Source organism: Sus scrofa, chromosome 12, assembly GCF_054392235.1.
Source record: "Sus scrofa isolate SSC_HxYL_T2T_F1_AM1 chromosome 12, Sscrofa_HxYL_maternal_Yorkshire_Landrace_v2.0, whole genome shotgun sequence".
Taxonomy (NCBI): Eukaryota; Metazoa; Chordata; class Mammalia; order Artiodactyla; family Suidae; genus Sus; species Sus scrofa.
This window is the reverse complement of record NC_139394.1, coordinates 2171202-2192057: the sequence shown is the minus strand read 5'-3', so window position 1 is coordinate 2192057 and position 20856 is coordinate 2171202. Positions and strand designations below refer to the sequence as shown.

At 56.3% G+C, this 20856-nt stretch overlaps 1 protein-coding gene across 1 annotated transcript in view; it reads left to right on the top strand.

Annotated features, from left to right (window-relative positions):
- The window catches only part of RNF213 (ring finger protein 213), a 119564-nt gene that overhangs the window by 62681 nt on the left and 36027 nt on the right, over positions 1 to 20856 (top strand). Inside the window, 14 exon segments of the mRNA NM_001444554.1 lie at positions 519 to 1674; positions 2614 to 2804; positions 3012 to 3167; positions 3814 to 7401; positions 8945 to 9081; positions 9461 to 9556; positions 10754 to 10872; positions 12597 to 12716; positions 13218 to 13351; positions 13810 to 13957; positions 14110 to 14248; positions 16931 to 17122; positions 17966 to 18111; positions 19607 to 19761. Coding sequence (NP_001431483.1) covers positions 519 to 1674; positions 2614 to 2804; positions 3012 to 3167; positions 3814 to 7401; positions 8945 to 9081; positions 9461 to 9556; positions 10754 to 10872; positions 12597 to 12716; positions 13218 to 13351; positions 13810 to 13957; positions 14110 to 14248; positions 16931 to 17122; positions 17966 to 18111; positions 19607 to 19761 — 6477 coding nt within the window.

Genomic DNA, 20856 nt, shown 5'->3' with positions numbered 1-20856 from the left:
TGCAGATAGGCATCCTTCCCCAAATCCAGAGGAATCCAAAGTAGTGATGAAGGCATATCAGCTTCTAGAACAGGCTCTCTGTTTGCTCAGGGTTTTTTTTTTCCTTTAAAGTTCCTTTGGGAGTTCCCGTCGTGGCACAGTGGCTGACGAATCCGACTAGGAACCATGAGGTTGCAGGTTCAATCCCCGGCCTTGCTCAGTGGGTTAAGGATCCGACACTGCCGTGAGCTGTGGTGGGAACCTCCATGTGCCGCGGGAGTGGCCCTAGAAAGGACAAAAAAAAAAAGTTCCTTTGTACTTTACAAATAGTATGTGTCGTCCTGACAACGTATTGCATCCTAAAGACGAGACCATGGGAACGAGGGGGAGGCCTTCTGTGATCAGTCTTGTGCTGGAGGCTGCGCAGTGAACCACCCAAGCCCTTCGAGTTAGAAATCTGTTGGTGTTATTCTAGACGGATGTGTCCCCTCTCTGTGACCAGCTCTGTGACGTGTGCCCTCTGCTTCCATCTGCGACAGGTGTTTTGCAACGTGCAGAGGCTCGTCCAGTCCTTCATAAACCTTTACTCTGCGGGGAACGTGCTCTTCAGGGCCTGGACGGCCAGGGTGTACTGCTGCCCCCAGAACGGTGTCTCCGTCCGCATGGACTTCCGCCTGGGGCTGGCGAGCCAGCTCGTGGGCAGCGGGCCGGTTGCCGAGCTGCTGGAGGCCCTGTGCCGGCAGATGGAGGACTTCCTGCGCCAGTGGGAGAGATTCGTGGCAGAGAAGCGGGCAGAGCACTTTTACCTCAACTACTACACAGCCGAGCAGCTGGTTTACCTGGGCTCGGAGCTCCTGAAGCGGGCGCCCAGCGCTGCCGCCCTCACCATGCTCTCCTTCATCAAAGGCAACTGCACCACGAGGGACGTCTCGGAGGCCTGCAGGGAGCCCGACAGTGGGGCCACGGGACACCAGGCAAGTAGGCTGGTTGAAGAATTGCCCCTGCGGCTCTTCTCTGAGTCCACACTGGTGGACAAGCTGAAGGTCATCATGGAGCAGTCGATGGCGTGCGCGCCTGCCTTCCAGCCTCACTGCCTGGACCTGGAGGCCCTGGGCCGCTGTCTGGCCCGCCTGGCGCGCATGGCCGGGCCCCCCGTGCAGCGGGAGCTGCCCAGGGGCCTGCAGGGCGGCCAGCCCAACCTCGTCGTCTGCGGCCATTCCGAGGTGCTGCCGGCCGCCCTGGCCATCTACATGCAGACCCCAACCCAGCCCCTGCCCACCTACAGCGAGGTGCTGCTCTGCACCCCAGAAACCGGGTTCGAGGAGGTGGCGCTGCTCCTGCGCCGCTGCCTGACCCCAGGCTCCCTGGGGGACGGGGTCTACTGCCTGCTGTTCGCAGACCAGCTGAGCTACGAGGTGGCCTGCCGGGCCGAGGCGCTCTTCCTGGACCTGTGCACGCAGCGCCACCGGGAGGACTACCGGCTCGTCGTGGTCTGCGACTGTGAGCGCGAGCACTGCTATCTCCCCTCCGCCTTCAGCCAGCACAAGGTCCTCGTCACCCCCCAGGCGCCCCTCAAGGACGTCCAGGCCTATCTGGCTTACCACTTCCGGGTCCCAGAGCAGACCCCGTCAGCCGCTGCCGTGTTCCAGGACCGGATGTGTGTTGGGGTCGTGGCCTCGGAGAGAGCGGGTGTCGGTAATGACGGCTGCTGGGGTGGCTGGGTCGGGATACCAGGGACCCCCCGATCGCCTCTCCCGCCCGCCTCGGGTGCGGGGCACGCTGGTCGGGGTACCAGGGACCCCCCGATCGCCTCTCCCGCCCGCCTCGGGTGCGGGGCACGCTGGGTCGGGATACCAGGGACCCCCCGATCGCCTCTCCCGCCCGCCTCGGGTGCGGGGCACGCTGGGTCGGGATACCAGGGACCCCCCGATCGCCTCTCCCGCCCGCCTCGGGTGCGGGGCACGCTGGGTCGGGATACCAGGGACCCCCAGATCGCCTCTCCCGCCCGTCTCGGGTGCGGGGCACGCTGGGTCGGGATACCAGGGACCCCCAGATCGCCTCTCCCGCCCGCCTCAGGTGCGGGGCACTCCGATGACTGGGGACACGAACTCTTTGCAGGATTGGCTCACCTGACATTGAAAATAGGGGCCCCTCTGGGACGGGACTCCCTTTTTTACCTGGTTTCCAGCTTGGGCGATTCCTGGGAGCCAAGCCACCTTCCTCCACTAACCAGCTTCTCTGCGGTTTCCGCTTGTGTTAAGTCCATGAGCCACTTTGGGCTGAAGATGGGGCCTGAGCAGGAGGTGTAGTGTCTCTGTCTTGAGAAGGGACAGATCTCTGGACCCTGCCTTCAGGACCATCATGATTGCCGTGCCATTGACGGGGTCCCTTTATCGGTGCTGTTTTCTGTCCCCTCCCGCACAAAGTGTGCTCTGCGGTCCCCGTCCTACACCCACACTGCCATCCTTGGTGCCACGGAGCAGCAAGGAAAGGAAATTTGAGGGTTCAAGCCCATATTCTTTAACCCGGTGTAGGTTGCATCGGTTTTGAATTTTGTACAAAGAAAATCCCTCTGGATGCTCTTACAAGTGGTCCACAGCCCTGGCACCTAATCTCCATGTGTTAACTCTACAGGCAAGTCTCTCTTCGTGAAGAGGTTGCACAGCCGACTGAAAAGGCAGTCTAAGGGAGACGTGCCTCTAAAAATCATTCGATTGATCGACCCTCAGCTGGATGAGAGTGAAGTCCTGCGCTCCCTGCTGCCTTTCCTGGATGCCCAGCATCAGATGAGACCCGTGATATTCCACTTGGACGTGACCTCGTCGGTAAGTGCCCTCGGCCTCCAGCTGAGTGGCTGAGTCGGAAGGCCTCGCTGCCACCTCCGGCCCTGCCCCCTCCCAGTATAAAGACTTTCTTTTTTCTACACGTAGTGATGCTTTTTCATCATACCAAAAAGCCGAATAAGAGAGCCTTCGGGTTGGGAGAGCTGCCGCCTTCCGTGTGTTTACACACCCGCGTGATTGTGTCTTTAGGTACGGACTGGAGTTGGGATGTTTCTTTTCAAACTCCTCATTCTTCAGTACTTAATGGACATAAATGGGAAGATGTGGCTTCGGAACCCGTGCCATTTATATGTCGTTGAAATCCTGGAAAGGAGTTCCGCCCTGCCTCAGAGGCCCTCGAAGCTGGTGTGTGTCAGGGCACTTTGATGCCACTGTGTGTGGGCGGGGGGGCGGGCTTCGAGATGCTTCTGTGATTCCCCGCTGTGTCTCTGCAGAGTAGCTGAGTTCCGTGTTAGTAAGGAAAAAACAGTCTTTAAGTTTATTTTGGAATAATGCCTGGCATAAAAACGCTCTTTTGTTCATTAACGGTGTCTTAAATTGGTTTTGTTCCCTTTGGGATGGATGCTGTGGGTCCAGGTTAAATGCCCGTGGTGCTCGGAATGCAGAAAGCGTACCTGCCTGAAGCACCGTCTTTCTTAATGGCGCTAACTTGGGGAGGAGGCTTTGGTTATAGCAGTTTGTTATCAAAAGGGGGTTTTATGCTCTCGCTCTCTCTCTCTCTCTCACACACACACACACACACACACAAGGGAGAATTCTAGTTCCCAGAGGTCAGGTCAGAAAGGCCTCGTGGTCCACAGTGCAGTTCCCATGACTGCTGAAGATGCAGAAGGTAACACCCCATACCAAGGGGAATCGGCAGACATCCCTTCATGAGAAGTGACTTTTCATAAGATGCCATCCAGTCTAGGCCACGTGGGGGGTTACAACACCAAAGCCTGTTTTAGGAAATTGAGTCATAACCCCTTTCGTCTGTGTCTCTCCTTTCCAGGGTCCGCATGTCCCCCAGTTCAGTTTTCTAGATATCTTCCCTAAAGTCACCTGCAGGCCTCCCAAAGAAGTGATCAACATGGAGCTGGACCCTCAGCGCAGGTACCGAGAGCCAGGAATGGATGAGCAGGTGTTCTGCAGTGAAACGTTCCAGAGACCCTACCAGTACCTGCGGCGGTTCCATCAGAAAGAGAACCTCGACCTGTTCCGGTACCAGGAAGGCTCCGTTGAGGGGAGCCCTGGCGAATGCATCCAGCATCTCCTGTTCTACTGCGGGGTGCTCGACCCATCCTGGGCAGAGCTTCAGAACTTTGCTCGGTTCCTGAACTACCAGCTCCGAGACTGCGAGGCCTCTGTGTTCTGCGACCCCGGCTTCGTGGGCGACACGCTGGTGGGCTTCAAGAACTTCGTGGTCGCCTTCATGATCTTCATGGCGCGGGATTTCGCCACACCCACGCTGCACACGTCCGACCAGAGCCCGGGGAACCACACGGTCCCTGCGGACGGGGTCCGGGAAGAAGATCTCGCCCCTTTCTCTCTCCGGAAGAGGTGGGAGTCGGAGCCCCACCCGTACGTGTTCTTCAACGGCGACCACATGTCCATGACCTTCATAGGCTTCCACTTCCAGGCCAACGAGAATGGCTTCGTTGATGCCATCAACCCCGCAAGCAGAGAGGTCATCAAGAGGAACGTCATGACGGCGCAGCTGCACGAGGGGCTGGTGCTGCAGAAGGTGCCCTTCAACGTCGACTTTGACCGGCTGCCCCGACACGAGAAGCTTGCGAAGCTGTGCCTGGCCCTGGGCATCCAGTGGCCCACCGACCCCGACGACACCTACGAGCTGACGACGGACAACATGCTGAAGATCCTTGCCATCGAGATGCGCCTCCGCTGTGGCATCCCCGTCATCGTCATGGGGGAGACGGGCTGTGGGAAGACCAGGCTCATCCGGTTCCTCAGTGACCTGCGGCGGGGCGGCGCCAACACGGACACCATGAAGCTGGTCAAGGTCCACGGGGGGACCACCGCCGACATGATCTACTCCAAGGTCAGGGAGGCGGAGGAGCTGGCCCGCTTCAACAGGGAGCAGCATAAGCTGGACACCATCCTGTTCTTCGACGAGGCCAACACCACGGAGGCCATAAGCTGCATCAAAGAGGTCCTGTGCGACCGCACGGTGGGCGGCCGGCCCCTGGCGAAGGACTCCGGCTTGCACATCATAGCCGCCTGCAACCCTTACCGGAAGCACAGCCAGGAGATGATCCGCCGGCTGGAGTCCGCCGGTTTGGGGTACAGGGTTCGCGCAGAGGATTCGGCCGAGAGGCTCGGCTCCATTCCCCTGAGGCAGCTCGTGTACCGCGTGCACGCTCTGCCGCCGAGCCTGCTGCCCCTGGTGTGGGACTTCGGACAGCTGAGCGTCTCCACGGAGAGGCTCTACATCCAGCAGATCGTCCAGAGGCTGGCGAGCGCCATCGTCATGGTTCAGGGGGAGGCGCGGGTGGTCACCGACGTGCTTTCGGCCTCTCAGGGCTTCATGAGGGCGAGGAAGGACGAGTGCGGCTTCGTCAGCCTCCGGGACGTGGAGCGCTGCGTGAAGGTCTTCCAGTGGTTTTATGAGCACAGCGGCCTGCTCCTGTCGCAGCTGGGCGCCGTCGGCGACCGCGGCGTTGAGAGGGACCCCGTCCTCTGGTCCCTGGTGCTGGCCGTCGGGGTGTGTTACCACGCCTCCTTGGAGACGAAGGAGGCTTACCGCGAAGCCGTCTGCCGGCTCTTCCCGGAACCGTATAACGACAGCAGGGTCATCCTGGATGAGATCACGCGCACCCAGGACCTGTTCCTGAACGGCGTGCCCCTGAGGAAGACCATCGCCAAGAACTCGGCTTTGAAGGAGAACGTCTTCATGATGGTTGTCTGCATCGAGCTCAAGATCCCGCTCTTCCTGGTGGGCAAGCCTGGCAGCTCCAAGTCGCTCGCCAAGACCATCGTGGCCGACGCCATGCAGGGCCAGGCCGCGCACTCGGACCTCTTCCGGAGCCTGAAGCAGGTCCATCTGGTGTCGTTCCAGTGCAGCCCGCACTCCACCCCGCAGGGCATCATAGGGACCTTCAAGCAGTGCGCCCGCTTCCAGCAGGGGAAGGACCTGGAGCAGTACGTCTCCGTGGTGGTGTTAGACGAGGTCGGGCTGGCGGAGGACTCGCCCAAAATGCCCCTGAAGGCTCTGCACCCGCTGCTGGAAGACGGCTGCATCGAAGACGATCCCGCCCCCCACAAAAAAGTTGGCTTCGTGGGCATTTCCAACTGGGCCCTGGACCCTGCCAAGATGAACCGGGGCATCTTCGTGTCGCGCGGCAGCCCCACCGAGAGAGAGCTCATTGAGAGCGCCAGGGGCATTTGCGCCTCCGAGCCGCTGGTCCAGGAGAGGATCCAGGGCTACTTTGCAGCCTTCGCCAAGGCCTACGAAACCGTGTGTGAGAGCCAGGACAAGGAGTTCTTCGGGCTCCGTGACTACTACAGCCTCATCAAAATGGTCTTTGCCGCGGCGAAGGCGTCTAACCGGGAGCCGTCCTCGGAGGACATCGCACGAGCCGTCCTGCGGAACTTCAGCGGCAAAGACGACATCCAGGCTCTGGCCATCTTCTCGGCCAGCTTGCCCGAGGCCAAGTGCGCAGAGGACGTCAGCACCATGGAGCTGATCCGGCAGAACATGTACGGGGACCTTCGGAAGGCCCCGGGCCCGGAGCTGGAGGGCGCCGAGTCCCGCTACCTGCTCGTGCTCACCAGGAACTACGTGGCCCTGCAGATCCTGCAGCAGGCCTTCTTCGCCGACGACCTGCCAGAGGTCATCTTTGGCTCCAGTTTTCCCAGGGACCAGGAGTACACCCAGATCTGCCGAAACATCAACCGCGTGAAGATCTGCATGGAAACCGGCAGGATGGTGGTGCTGCTGAACCTGCAGAACCTCTACGAGAGCCTGTACGACGCCCTCAATCAGTACTACGTCTACCTCGGCGGCCAGAAGTATGTGGACCTCGGGCTGGGGACCCATCGGGTCAAGTGTCGGGTCCACCCGGACTTCCGCCTGATCGTCATTGAGGAGAAGGACGTCGTGTACCAGCGCTTCCCCATCCCCCTCATCAACCGGCTGGAGAAGCACTATCTGGACATCCACACCGTGTTGGAGAGGTGGCAGAAGGCCGTCGTGGAGGACCTCAAGGGCTGGGTGGAGGGGTTCATCCACGTGAAGGCAGAGCAGCTGCGAGCTCGGCCCAGGTACAGCCCTGCCGATGTCTTCATCGGCTACCACTCGGACACGTGCGCCTCTGTGGTGCTCCAGGCCGTCAAGCGGCGAGGGCCCAGGGCCCTGACGGAGGAGCTGTACCAGGAGGTACTTGACCAGGCCAAGCTGGCACTGCTGGATTGTGCCACACCGGACGCCGTGGTTCGGCTCAACGCCTCCTCACTAGGCGGGTTCACCGCAAAGTGCCTGTCCCAGGAATACTATCACAGGCAGCAGCACGACTCCTTTGCAGACTTCCTCCAGGCTCAGCTGCGCCCGAAGGGTCAGGGACGCCGCGCCGTCTTCACAGAGGTGATTCTCTCTCTCTGTTTTGCCCACATCCTCCTTCACCTTGACCTCCTGGCATCAGCAGTTCGGGGCTCCTTGCAAGTCAGTGTGTAGGGACCATAAGTGGGTGTGAGCCTGTGGTTCCTCTGCTCGGTGAGTGCACGGAGCCCTGCCTGTTTGTACGGGTTCCGTGGGACCGGGTTTCGAGGACGCGGCTCTGGGCGGTGCTGTGCGCTGGGTTCACCTCAGCAACCGACGTTCCGCAGTGCAAGTGCTGCGCACCCTGGGGTGCAGAGATGAACTGGGGCAGGTCTGGTCTTTGGCCCCGTACAGGATGAGGTGGGAGGGGTGCCGCCGGCATCACACAGGGCCAGCCGCAGAGGCGGAGAGGGACAACGCCCGGCCGACCCTGAGGTCCGATGAGCCCTTCCTTAAAGAGGCGACCTTAGAGCCGAGTGTAAGGTAGGGTTGGAAGGGTGTTGTCGGCAGAGGGCCCGAGTTGAGCAAGGGTCTCAAGGTGTGAAACAGCACAGGCTGGGCAGGAAACCAGGACTGCTCACCCATGGGACTTCCAGTTCCAGGCTGCCAGTGCGGAGAGGTGGGGCCGAGATGCAGCAGGGAGACAGCAGGGAGGGCCACGTTGGCGGCCCTGGGGAGCTCTGTCTCTCCTGAATGGAGGGAGCGATGGAGGCACGTGGGCGGAGATGTGTCCCGCTACTTGGGGGAGGGAGAGAAAATCAGTGTGATGCGAGACCCGTAGGAAGAGTAGACCCGCAGAGACGCTGCTGGAGCAGTTCCGTCCAGGTAGAGGACGGGCGGGTGGAGTGAGGAGGTGGCAAGGTCGCAGGTCGGCAGAGGTAGTGGTCAGTTCCGCATGGGCTCTGGGAGATGGAAGACGCCCTGGGTTGACTGGGTGGCCAGAGGTTGGGCTCATCACAATCTAGGAATGAGCAGCAAGTTGGGAGGAGGCAACAGCAGATTCCACTTGGGATGGCCTTAGATGTTCCTGTGACCTCTGGGCGGACTGCCATGCAGTGCAGTTGGATGTAGGAAGAGAAAGCTGAGTGAGGCCAGCCTGGAGATGAGCACTCGGGGCCCAAGATGTCAGCGTGCCCTTTAGGAGTGCATGCCTGCTCTGTGTGCTGTGATCCGTGGCAGAGGGCTGCTAGCAGAGATGAGAAAGAAGGGCCGTCAGCCGCCCTCTGAGGGTAGGAAGAAAGACGGCAGAGGAGCAGGGGCGTTTGTGCTGAGCCCACGGGGTCGTCGGCACCATCAGTAGGAAGCAAGGCAGGAAAAGACCCCGGCGTCTGGGAAGGAGACCCCAAGGCATCTCAGGGACAGGGCAAGGCTTCTTTCCAGTGTCTTTGATCCCGTAGGTTCTGTTTGCTTCGGCACGGACTGGTTTTGGAAAACTCCTCTGGGTTTGGGTCCTTTTCTGTCCACACCACCTTCACGGTGAGGGGCCGTAGAAGAAACGTCCTCGTGTGTCTGGGATCTTTCCCTGGCAGAGGGCAGCCCTTCCTCGCGTGCCAGCGTGCGCACTGGATGTGCATTTCTGCCTTCGCAGGTCACCACCTTCTCCAGACTGCTCACCAGTCACGACTGTGAACTTCTAGAATCGGAGCTAAAGGACAGGGCTCTGAAGCTCACGGTCCTGTCCCTGCAGCAGTTCGACACCGAGTACGCGTTCCTCAAGGACATCCGGTGAGGGTCCCCGCCTGCCCTCCGCCCCCACCCCTTGGCATTTCCTCCGCCGCCGCCGTTCCCACCCGCGTTGGCCGGCGACCCCTGCGGACTGTGCCTCTGGGAAGAACGTTAAATTCTCCAGGGGTCCCTCTCGACTGCGCTGTCCTCTGAAGCCAGCTTCCGCGTATTTCCTTAGGAGGTTCCGTGTATTTCCTTAGGAGGCAGGCGTTGATCGGGGCCTTCCTCTTTCTCCTCTGCCTTATTCCCTGGCCTGATGGAGGAACACCCCACCTGGATAGCTTTGGCCACGGGCCACTTGTGTTTCCCATCGCCTGGGGGCGGGTCGCACCATGTCTGGGGCAGAGCACTCACCTGGAAAATGTCCTTTTGCTTTCAGAAACTGCTTAACTCACCCAGCCGATTCTAAAATCCTCATTATTCAGACCGATTTTGAAGATGGGGTTCACAGTGCCCAGCTCATCGCCTCAGCAAAGTATGTTTTTGTGATTGTTTTTCTCAGAAACTACCCAGGAAACCCCACATTTATTCAGGAACTCCTAGAGAAGGTCATCCCTGAAACCTGCCTGGTGTCAGAACAAACACAGAAATAAAACCTCCATCTCCAAATGTCTCCTTTTTATTCCCCTCCGTGAGGACTAGAGAAACAAGGAGAAAAGGCTCGTAAGGGCACAAAAATGGTCCAAGGCAGGCAGGGTGCACACCAGAGTGTGAGGATATAAAAGAGGATCCTTGGAACGTGTTTGCAGACATGGTTTTGCCATTATTCTTTTTAAGTGGCAAGCTATGAGCTTATTGCAAGTTTAAGAGCAGTCACTGTCTTTACCTGCGTTCAGTGGTGTGTATCGGAGAGCTTCATGTTGTGTATGGGAAATCTGATGCTTTTCGAAGGAATTTCTGGATCTTCTTTTTAAAAGTTGTATTGACGTATATAGTTGGTTTCTGATGTCATAGATTTCTAGACCCTCTGAAGTATCGGGAGCGTATGTCATACCACGGTTTTCTTTGGGGTTCGGCTGTCTGTTCGCAGAACTCCGTTTCTTGCAGTGGAAGCGTCCCCTTGCCTTACCCTTAGTGGCATCAGAGCAAGCCCGTGAGGGATGCTAAGATAGAGTTCCTGACCGGTGAAAAAGGCCATTTCAAAGCAGAAGGACATAGGAATGGCGAAAAGAAATGAGCCTGCTTAGGAGTTCCCATTGCCCGTTGTGGCTCAGTGGGTTAAGAACCTGACTAGTCTCCGTGAGGATGCAGACTCGATCCCTGGCCTCCGTCAGTGGGTTAAGGAAGTGTTGCCACAAGCTGTGGCGTAGGTCATAGATGCAGCTCAGATCCTGCAGTGCTGTGGCTGTGGCGTAGGCCGGCAGCTGCAGCTCCGATTCGACCCCTAGCCTGGGAGCCTCCATATGCTGCAGGTGCGGCCCTAAAAAAAGAAAAGAAAAGAAAAAGAAAGGAAAGAAAAGGAAAGAAAGAAACGAGCCTGTTTATAGGGACCCTTACCCCTGTCTTCCTGTAAAAGAGGGTAACGAGCATGAGGGTGTGAAATCTACTCAGAGCTGAAACCGTGACCTTGCACGTGGCAGCTCTGAGGACGCCCTGCTGTCATCGCACAACGTCTGTTTTGCTTATTTTCTTGGCTTTTGTTTTGATCTTTTTTGTCTCTTTTTAAAACCAGGTATTCTGCTATAAATGAAATCAATAAGATGCAAGGAAATAAGGACAGTATCTTCGTTTATTTCATCACCAAACTGTCCCGGATGGCAAGTGGCACGTCCTATGTGGGATTCCATGGAGGTACGGCCAAAGGGTTAGTGAAAATGTTGAAGTCGCGTTTAAGTGACTTCTAATTTGGTCCCGTGACGTACAGAGTCTGACGTGAGAACATTAATATTCGTCTCAACAGTATTTGTTTCAGACACCGTTAGATTTCCTATCCCCGAGTAATGCAAAAAACGCTCGTGTTGGTTGCTCCAGCAGACAGACTGCCTTTCCTTCCTGTCGACAAGCACTTGACCGCGCTCTCTGGGTCCTCACCTTTCACCACATGGATGATGCAGGGAACCTGTTACACACGCCCCGATGCTTCATGCCTGCTTCTGGGGGCAGAGAACGAAATCTCTAATCACTCTTCCCTGGGGAATGAGCCAGGGAGGCGGAGCTCACTGTAGTGCACTTTGCTTGATCGCCCTTTGCAGATACTGCGGTTTTGTTTTTCTTTTAACTTTTTTTAACTGTGTGGCCACACCTACAGCATAGGGAGGTTCTCAGGCCATGGATTGAATCTGAGCTGCAGCTGCAGCAATGCCGTATCGTTCAACCCATTGTGCCAGGCTGGGGACCTGAACCTGTGCCTCTGCAGTGACCCAAAACGATGCAGTCAGAGTCTTAACCCACCGCGCCCCAGCGGGAGTGCTGCCGTACTGTGACTGTGTCTTTTACAGGTGGAAGCTTTGTGCCGAGATCACTGGTGTCATTTTTCCAAAATCATTTGCCCACGTCACGTCTCTGTCGTCGTTGGGTAATTCTCACAGTATTTCAAACATTTTCATTGTTGTGTGTGTCGCAGTGACCTGTGGTCTGTGGCCTCTGACGTCGCTACAGTGACTCACTAAAGGCTTAGGTGATGGTTACCATTTTTTATCAACGTAGTACTTTTTTATTTATTTATTTATTTTTTTGTCTTTTTGCCATTTCTAGGGCCACTCCCGAGGCATGTGGAGGTTCCCAGGCCAGGGGTCAAATCGGAGCTGTATCCTTTGGCCTACACCAGAGCCACAGCAACGCGGGATCCGAGCCGCTTCTGCAACCTACACCACAGCTCACGGCAACGCCAGATCGGATCGTTAACCCACTGAGCAAGGGCAGGGACCGAACCCGCAACCTCATGGTTCCTAGTCGGATTTGTTAACCACTGCGCCACGACGGGAACTCCTATCAATGTAATACTTTTTAACCAAGGCACGCACATTGTGTTTTTTTAGACACAATGCTATTACACGCTTAATAGAATACACTGCAGTGTAAACATAACTTTCGCATGCACTGGAAAACTGCAGAATTCAGGGGACTCGCTTTATTTGTGATATTTGCTTTGCCGCCATGGTCTGGATCCCAAACTATCTCCAAGGCGTCATCTGTGTGAGAAAATCGGGAATCTGGAGACGGACAGACAACCATTTACTTTAGAATCTCGTGGATAATGGGAGGCAGATCTTGCCAGGGTCCCACACTCCTACTGCATGTGATACCGCAAGTGCAATAACCAGTACTGGAAAGAATCACAAGCCCTCTTCAGATCCTGCTACAAGTCCGTCGCCTCAGTTCTTAAAACTGATTTTAGGCCAAAGTTGTTGACCTGCTGCGTGGGTGGCATGGTTTCTGCACACGCTCGAGGGAGCAGGCTCTAGGAGTCAAATCCCTGTTGGGCGGTGTCCTGCGGCGTTGGGCAGGTGCAGCCTGCTCGTGGCTGATGGGGAGAGGCGGGGGAAGCGGGCTCGATTCTCCGGCTTGTGTTCCAGGGCTGTGGCAGTCTGTGCACATCGACGACCTCCGGAGGTCCACAATCATGGTCTCAGACGTGACTAAGCTGCAGGGTGTGGCCATCAGCCAGCTGTTTAAACCAGATGATGGGCCAGAGCGTGAGTCTGAGCAAGGGGCCTCGGGGAGGCAGAGGGGTGGGAGCGGCCGCTGGGAGGTGGGCCCTGGGCTGCAAGGACGGGGCCTCGGGCTTCATCCCCTTGTATCCAGCACCTGCTCCTCGGTAGAAGCTCAGGACACATTGGCTGAACTGAGTGAGGACGCGTCAGGGCGTCGTCCACCGCTTTTCAGGGCCGAGAGAAGGCAGTATTTCCGCAGGAAAAAGCCTGTGGAACATGTCAGCTTCTGCTTGCTCTGGTTCCCGGGTCAGCCGTCTGAGGCCAGCACCGAAGTACTGGTTGCCACTGGCGGACCACGTCGAGGGGGCAGATGGAGGCTGCCACCCCATCTCCCCGACCGACGGCCTCTCCGTTGGGGACCGTCGCTGGAGCTGATGCCAGGAAAAGCCCAGCACCTAGAGCCCCAGCACACAACGCAGACCTCGTTGCCAGCGTTCCCCTCCCACCTCCGAGCAGTTACCGGATTGTTTTGCTTTCTGGCAGTGGAAGCGGGATGTGGAGCCCAAGACAGTGGTGAGGAGCTGATGGAAACAGAAACGGTCAGTTCAGGAGAAGCAGCAGAGGCGGACATGGAGACGGAAAGTTCTAAGGCGACGGACAGCCCAACCCCCGAGCCGGTAAGCAGTGTGAGTTCTTGCTCCAGCCAGTCCTCTGGCCTCCCCGCTGCTGGGCTGCCCTCCCTTAGACTTGCCCCCGCTGCTGGGCTGCCCTCCCTTAGACTTGCCCTGGGGGTCCGAGAGGTGGACACAGCTGTCCGGGCCTGAGTCCGGCATCCCAACCCTGCCCTGGGAGTGCAGGTGCATCGCCAGAACAAGGTGAGACCTGGGCCTTTCGTGGTATCCTGTGGTCAGTTTGGCTCTGTTCCTTGACCACGGACCGGGTCCTCAGGCCCATGGGACTGTGTCGCAGTGGTTCTGAGGGGAGCCTTGCAAGGGCGTGTGGCAGCAGCAGGCCCTGGGCAAGAGCTTGGGCGGGAAGGGCACGGCGCCTCCTGCACGTGGGCGCCCAGACCTTGTCTCCCAGGCATCGCCTGGCTGCTCCTGACGTGTTAAGTGGCTTGATTGGCTCTGGACAGGCGCAGATTCTGGACACCACCAGGCTGCTGAGGAGCTGCATCCAGGGCGCCGTGGGCAAGCTCCGGGACCAGAACGCGGGCTTTGAGCGCAGCATGCAGCGGGTGTCCATTCTGCTCGGCCTCCTGGACACGGACAGCACGCACACAGGTGCGGGGGGCCCCTCCTGCCCGCCCCCCAGCCCCGGGTCCCCCCCAGGACCTGAATCGGCCCCCACCCACCACGGGCCGCGCTCCACGGGCCGCCTGCCCGCCGCTCAGTGGGGCTGTGCTGAGCACGCACGTCTGCTCTCTTCTCCGCAGCTGCCTTCTTAGCGGTCGCGAAGATGCGGCTCTACGTCCTTCTGAAGAAGCAGGAAGAGAGCTCCCCGTTCAGCGTGGGGGAGTGGGTGGTGAGGGAAGCCTCCAATCAGGACGCCCTGCAGGAGGCCGGCACGTTCAGGTACCGGCAGGCCCCGGGCGGGCTGTGGGCTGGGTGCGCTCTCCCAGCGCGGAGATGCTTCTTTCCAGCCAGGGAGCACCGGACTATCTGGGTGCCAGTTGCAGGGGGTTTGCTGGACGTTTCTCTACTTTTGTGTGTTGAAGTTTTTTCATAACGAAAACCCAAAACCTAGAACGTCGCTGCTTCTCAGACGTACCCTTTCGCCGCAGAACCGGCTGCTTTTTAGCTCAGCCAGTGCAGAGGCGGGGGCAGAGGAGGCGTTTTCCCAGGCCTCCCGGGCCAGGTATTGTGCTAACTGCAAAAATAAGACCTGGACTTGCATTTACTGTCCATGGTCCTTTTTCCGCAAGACCGGACGCTGTTTTTAAGACTAGCCCACGACGCCCCGTGGGGCGGATTCCACGGCCCGTTGGTGGTGTCCTCTGAGACCCGTGCCTTCGCCCCTCTGGCCCTCATTTTCTTGGTCTCTGGAAGGATGTTTAATTTAACTCATCCGTAGGCTGTTGCGTCTGGCTTTGGCGTGTCACTTGCATGCCGCTGGCCAGAGGCACGGGCGGGGACTTCGGGGTTAAAACCGCGTGAGCTTGGTGATGTGGTCCCTGACTGTAGGGCTTTTCTGCTTCCATGTTCTTCTCCACTGAACGTTCTTTTCTTTCCTTACATGTTTTGAAGGAACTCTATAGTATCAGATGTGGACTTGGAATTATTGTCATGTCCCTTGATTCCTCTGTATGGATTTTACTAAGGGCTTCACATAAATGCTTTTTTTTTAAAAAAAAATGCCATTACGCTTCTTCTTCTCTTTCCTCCTCTTCATTTTCTTCTTCTTCTTTTTTGTCTTTTTAGGGCTATGCCCTACACATCTACGACCTACACCGCAGCTCACGGCAATGTCGGATCCTTTAACCCACTAAGCAAGGCCAGGGATCAAACCCGCATCCTCGTGGGTACTAGTCGGATTTTTAACCCGCTGAGCCATGACAGGAACTCCCATAAATGCTCCTTAAAAATCTATATTTTCAGTGTCCCCTCGACACTTCTTCACTTAAGGAAGTCCCCGAATTCGCTGGTGTTCAGAGTGTCCTGGGTGGCCTGACCTGTCACTGCCCTGCTGTTTGCTGTGGCGTTTGGACCCCACCCCTCACTTAGGGGCCACCTCGGGGTCTGACCAGCGCCTGAGTCCGAGTGGAGCTCTGGGGCCGGCTGGTCCACTCCCGCCAGCCTTTGGAGGCCGACTGCTCGCCGCCCACCTGTTTTGGGCTTTGGTCACATCTGCCTTCTTGAGATGACATAATCCGAGCTGGGAGAGTCGGCCTGTGGCACCTGCGGGGTCCAGATCTGTGGATTCAACCAACTGCAGGTCGAACTGAAAAAAAGAAAAAAAAAAATCCAGAAACTTCCACAAAGTAGAATTTGAATTTGCCACCCTCTGGCCACTACGTGCATGGCACTGATACTGATTTTTACCGTGGTATCCATAGTTTTGGACATTGTCTGGGTCTTGTCGATAATCTAGGTGATTTAAAGGATACACAGGAGGGTGTGCACGGGTCTTATGCAAGTGCTGCCACGTTCAATAGAAGCGACTTGCCTGTCCTCAGATTTCGCATCTCAGGGTCCTGGGCTCAGTCCCCCTTGGAGTTTTCCAGCCCCCAAAGTCTGCACCTGGGGCCAGAGACACCTCCCCACTTCTCCCTGTGGCCTGCCTTTACCTTTCACCCTCATAAATTTCCACATATTTTCTTTTCTTTTTTTTTTCTTTTTAAGGCCGCACCCACAGCACACGGAGGTTCCCAGGCTAGGGGTCGAATTGGAGCTGTAGCCGCCGGCCTCCACCACAGCCACAGCAACGCCAGATCCGAGCCCCATCTGCAGCCTACACCACAGCCACAGCAATGCCGGATCCCCAACCCACTGAGCGAGGCCAGGGATTGAAGCCACATCCTCACGGACCCGAGTCGGGTTCGTTAACCGCCGAGCCATGAAGGGAACTTCGACTTGTACACCTTTTCTGAGTTCAGTATTTTTAAAGAGTCAAGTATTTCTTTTTCATCTTCTCAAAATAGAGCCTGCATTTTTCTCTTCAGTATGCATTACCTAGTAGTAGATTTCTTAGGCCTTGCCTTGAGAATTTTGCAATGACTTATTTCAATTTTGTTTTGTGATAAACCTAATTAGAACAACAAAGTGTAATACAGTTGATAGAAGCATTCAGGTTTCTGTGTAAAACCATCAACAGCAAATGCTAAGTTTGAGATGAGGGCACGCTGTCTCGTTTAACGGGAAACAAACATGCTTTGGTCTCTTCTTTATTCTAGTCTATCTACACATGACATTTTTCCTAAAATAACATTTGTTTTCCCCAAATGAATTTGGTCATTGATTTCTTTATTCATAGATGACTTATTCCCGAGAATAGCTATGTAACAAAATGAAGCAAATACTACTTGGCCTCGTCAATGAACTAATTCCATTTTATTAGAGGTAGCATTAAGGAAGAGGCCCATTCAGTTCTGCTCGTATCTTATTTCCACTGTAAATCTCTCTCTAGTACTTAAAATGTTTTTTCATAGCTGTAGTAGGAGGTTCCTAGAACAGATGTTTTGCCCTGCCAAGAAGGCGCAAAGCGTGAGAAGGATGCACGAGTCCTCTGACCTGAGCGGCCCTGCCTCTCGCACACAGGCACACCCTCTGGAAGCGGGTCCAGAGCACCGTGACCCCGCTCCTGGCAAGCATGATCTCTTTCATCGACAGAGATGGCAACCTGGAGCTGCTGGCCAGCCCGGATTCTCCATCCTGGGCCAGAGATCTTTGGATGTTTATTTTCAGTGATACTAAGCTTCTGAACATTCCCGTTGTGACCAGTGATGCCAGGTGAACAGAAGGCTTTCTTTTCGTGGGAAGGGCAAACCCCTAACGTGGCAGCGCTCTTAGTAGGCTCTCCCAGGGGTTCGATGGGATGTCATGTGGACCTGGGGTCGCGCTGACGTCGACTCTGCAGCCCGAAGGGTCATGGCATTGCCGGAACCAAGGAGGGTTTACTCGAGCACCGAGCGATCTTCGTGTCAGTCTTGATTTTCCCTGTGCTCGGAGCCCCTTTTAAAGATAAAATGGCCAGCTTTCCACCGCATCGACTCGGGCAAGGCTGCATGCAGGAGAGCATTAATACTGACTTTCCTGCTCCACCTGCCGTGGCGGGACCCACACAGCACATCCCTGGGCCTGACCTTGTGCCGCTCAAGCTCAGTTAGCCCAGAGCTTCCTGTCTGGATTTCGGGGGTGGATTCTGGCGTGTAGGTTAAGAAAGAATATGCGGGTACGTGGAATTCTCACTCCCCCACGGAAGCAGATAGGGGGCAAGACCCTGGGGGCTGTGAGAGAAGGAGTGGCTTCTGACCAGGCGCGTTCTCTCTGCGTGGGTACAAGGCAAGGGTGGAGGCAGGCACTGCCAGCCCTCGTTCTGCCCAAGACCTCAGGTGGCCCTGGACCCCTGCCAGCTGTGATTTGTTTTTGTTTTGTCTGCAAAACCGAGCGATGACCTAAAGTCGTCCTTGAGCTTTCTTTCTGGCGGGAAGCTGAGCTGCTCGTTAGACCCGTGGGCTGCGCCCTGAGCCCCCCAGCTCTCGAGGATGGAGAGAGTCAGCCTCAGTGAGGGTCGCGTCGTGCATCTCGGGACGGCCCACTGACCGCCTTCCTGTCCCGGTTGGCCGGTTGCAGGTCCAGAGGGGAGATGGCCTACATCACGGTGCAGAATGACATGAACCGCCTGGAGAACTCGGCCAACAGTGTCCCGTTCAGCTGGCGGATCAAGGAGTATCTGGAGGACCTGTGGATCCACACCCAGTACATCAAAGGGGATGAGGGTGAGCCCAGCGACGTGGTCGGGCTGTTCCGGCAGGAGGAGACCCTGCCGCCCTGTCACGGGTCCTCACCCCTGTTCTGAGGCCCTGGACCTCAGGGCACGGGGCTCCCAGGCGAGCCCTTCTCCCCAGCTGCCAGGGACCAAGTAGGATCCCTTCATCCAAAGCGAGCCTCCAGTGTCCTCCCGAGGCTCAGGGCGCTCCGCTCCGCTCTCACGTGCCGCGTGTTCTGGCCACTGGCTGGAACCTGGTGATCATACAGCAGTTTGGGGAAAGCCATCTTTCATGCATGAAATAATAATCTTTTCAAAGTTTGTCTCTTTTTTTCAATCAGGCCCACACCCGAGGCATATGGAGGCTCCCAGGGTAGGGCCAAGTTGGAGCTGTAGCCACCGGCCTCCACCACAGCCACAGCCACACCAGATCTGAGCTGCATCTGCAGCCTACAGCACAGCTCACAGCGACGCCGGATCCTTAACCCACTGAGCAAGGCCAGGGATCCACCCCGCATATGCGTGGCTACGAGTCGGGTTTGTTAACTGTTGAGCCATGACGGAAACTCCTCCAAGTTTATGTATGGTATACTGCTGTTAAAACCGCAAATGAGGAGCTCCCGCTGTGGCTCAGCGGAAACAGATCTGACTAGTATCCATGAAGACACAGTTTCCATTCCCGGCCTTGCTCGTGGGTTAAGGATCTGGTGTGGCTGTGGCTGTGGTGTAGGCCACCGGCTACAGCTCCAGTTCAACCCCAAACCTGGGAAACTCCATATGCTAAGGGTGCGACCATAAAAAGACCAAAAAAAGACAAAAAAAAAAAAAAAAGAAACACAGGTCAAAGATGGTGTCTAGACTTAGGGTGGCCACTTCTAGGTGGGCAGAGGTCCAGTCACTGACTCTTAAGTAATGGGGTTCCTCAACTATAGTTCAGCTTTCAAAAGAAGGAAAGATTTCTTTAAAGAAAATACAGGTTAAAATACTTAAAGAGGAACGTACTTTTCTAGGTGAGGGTTCTGCGGCTCTTTCTGAGCCAGCTTGAAGCGGCCTCCGTCCTGAGGAAAGAATCCTTCTCTTTTTCAAGGCTGTGCCCTGACCGACCTGCTCTTCTGCGAGCATGTGACTTGGGGGCCAGCACCCCCTGCACCAGAAGGCAGACCTTTCTGGTTTGAGCAGCGTAGGACTTCAGCCCCTGGAAGGCGGCCCGCTTGGGTCCTGGCTCCCAGGCGCCTGATGGCTTGGTTGACATGAACTTGCTCTGTCCTAGTCTGTGTTTTCTCTGGGGCTGGTGGGCTGTCGAGGCTGAATGGACACCCCTTCTGCCTTTGTTCCTGCTCTCCCGCTGGGAGAATTAGTGTCCAGAGACGATGACACAGCAATGACCCCGAGGCAGCCTTCTCAGAACCCTGGCCTCGTTCCTGCCTTCCGCGTGGAAGGCAGGCAGGGTCGCCGCGCTCATCCCAAGCCCCTCTCTGTCCCCTCCCCTCATCCCCTCCCTGCAGGCCCGGCTGAGAAGTTGGTGGAGCTCTTTCGTCAGACGCCGCTGGGCAGGTTTCTTGCTCAGCTCTCTGCCCACCAGAGGCAGGACCTTCTTCAGGGCTACCTGCGGGATTTCCTTCTGCTGACCACCAGAGTGTCCACCCAGGAGGAGTTAGAGGTAGGTCCTGGCATGGGGGCCCCGCGAGCTGGTGCGACATCCACAGGATGCCAGCGTGGGAGCTCTTCCTCAGCTTCCAGAGCTGTGATGTTGGAACGGAATGTGGGCTCAGAGGACGGGGCGTGAGGAAATGCCCCCCGGGGACCCTCAGAGCTGGACGCTCAAGCCACTGCCCAGCCCCCCGAAAAACACGGAGCCTTTATTAACGAGAAGCCCACCTCTGATTTTCCCGTGACCCCTTCTTAAATGTTTTAGCTAAATATTTAACGGACCGCAGCAATAATTGAAATTTCAGTGGGAAGATTGAAGATTTCAACTTTCAGTGTGTAAAAAAGGAAACTGACAGATTTGAGGAGAACATACAATCGCATGATTAAGGGTTAATTAAAAAAAAAAAGGATTCTTAGGAATCAAGTAAATCCCCTAAGTTTTAAAAATGAATGAAAGTTAAATACTAACTGTTAACAGGATAATTATACAGATTCCAGAAAACACGGGGAAAAAGGCTCAGCCTCAGTAGTCATCAGCGAAGCCTAAACAGTTTTACCGTCTCTACTTGTCCATGTGGCAAAGCTGGTTTTCCGCAGAAGCGCCTCCATCGCTGACAACGGTATAAACAGTGTGGCACTTCCGGAAAACCACGTGTCAGGATGAATGGGGACCTTGACAGAGTCTGAACTGGTGATTCTGTCCCGAGAACATTATCAGAGACATGGATAAATATTTTATTCGAGGAATGGTCCTTTCAGGTTCGTTTCTAAAAATGGAAAATTAGGAACAATTTAATTGTCCAAAAATGAAGGTTGGACAAATTAAAGTATAGCCATTTGATTGGTGACTGTACAGTCATTAAAAATGATGTTCGGGAAGTTCCCGTCGTGGCGCAGCGGAGAAGAATCTGACTAGGAACCATGAGGTTGTGGGTTCGATCCCTGGCCTCACTCAGGGGCTGAGGATCCAGTGTTGCCGTGAGCTGTGGTGTAGGTGGCAGATGCGGCTCAAATCTGGTGTTGCTATGGCTGTGGCGTACGCTGGCAGCTACAGCTCTGATTAGACCCCTAGCCTGAGAACCTCCACATGCCATGGGTGCAGCCC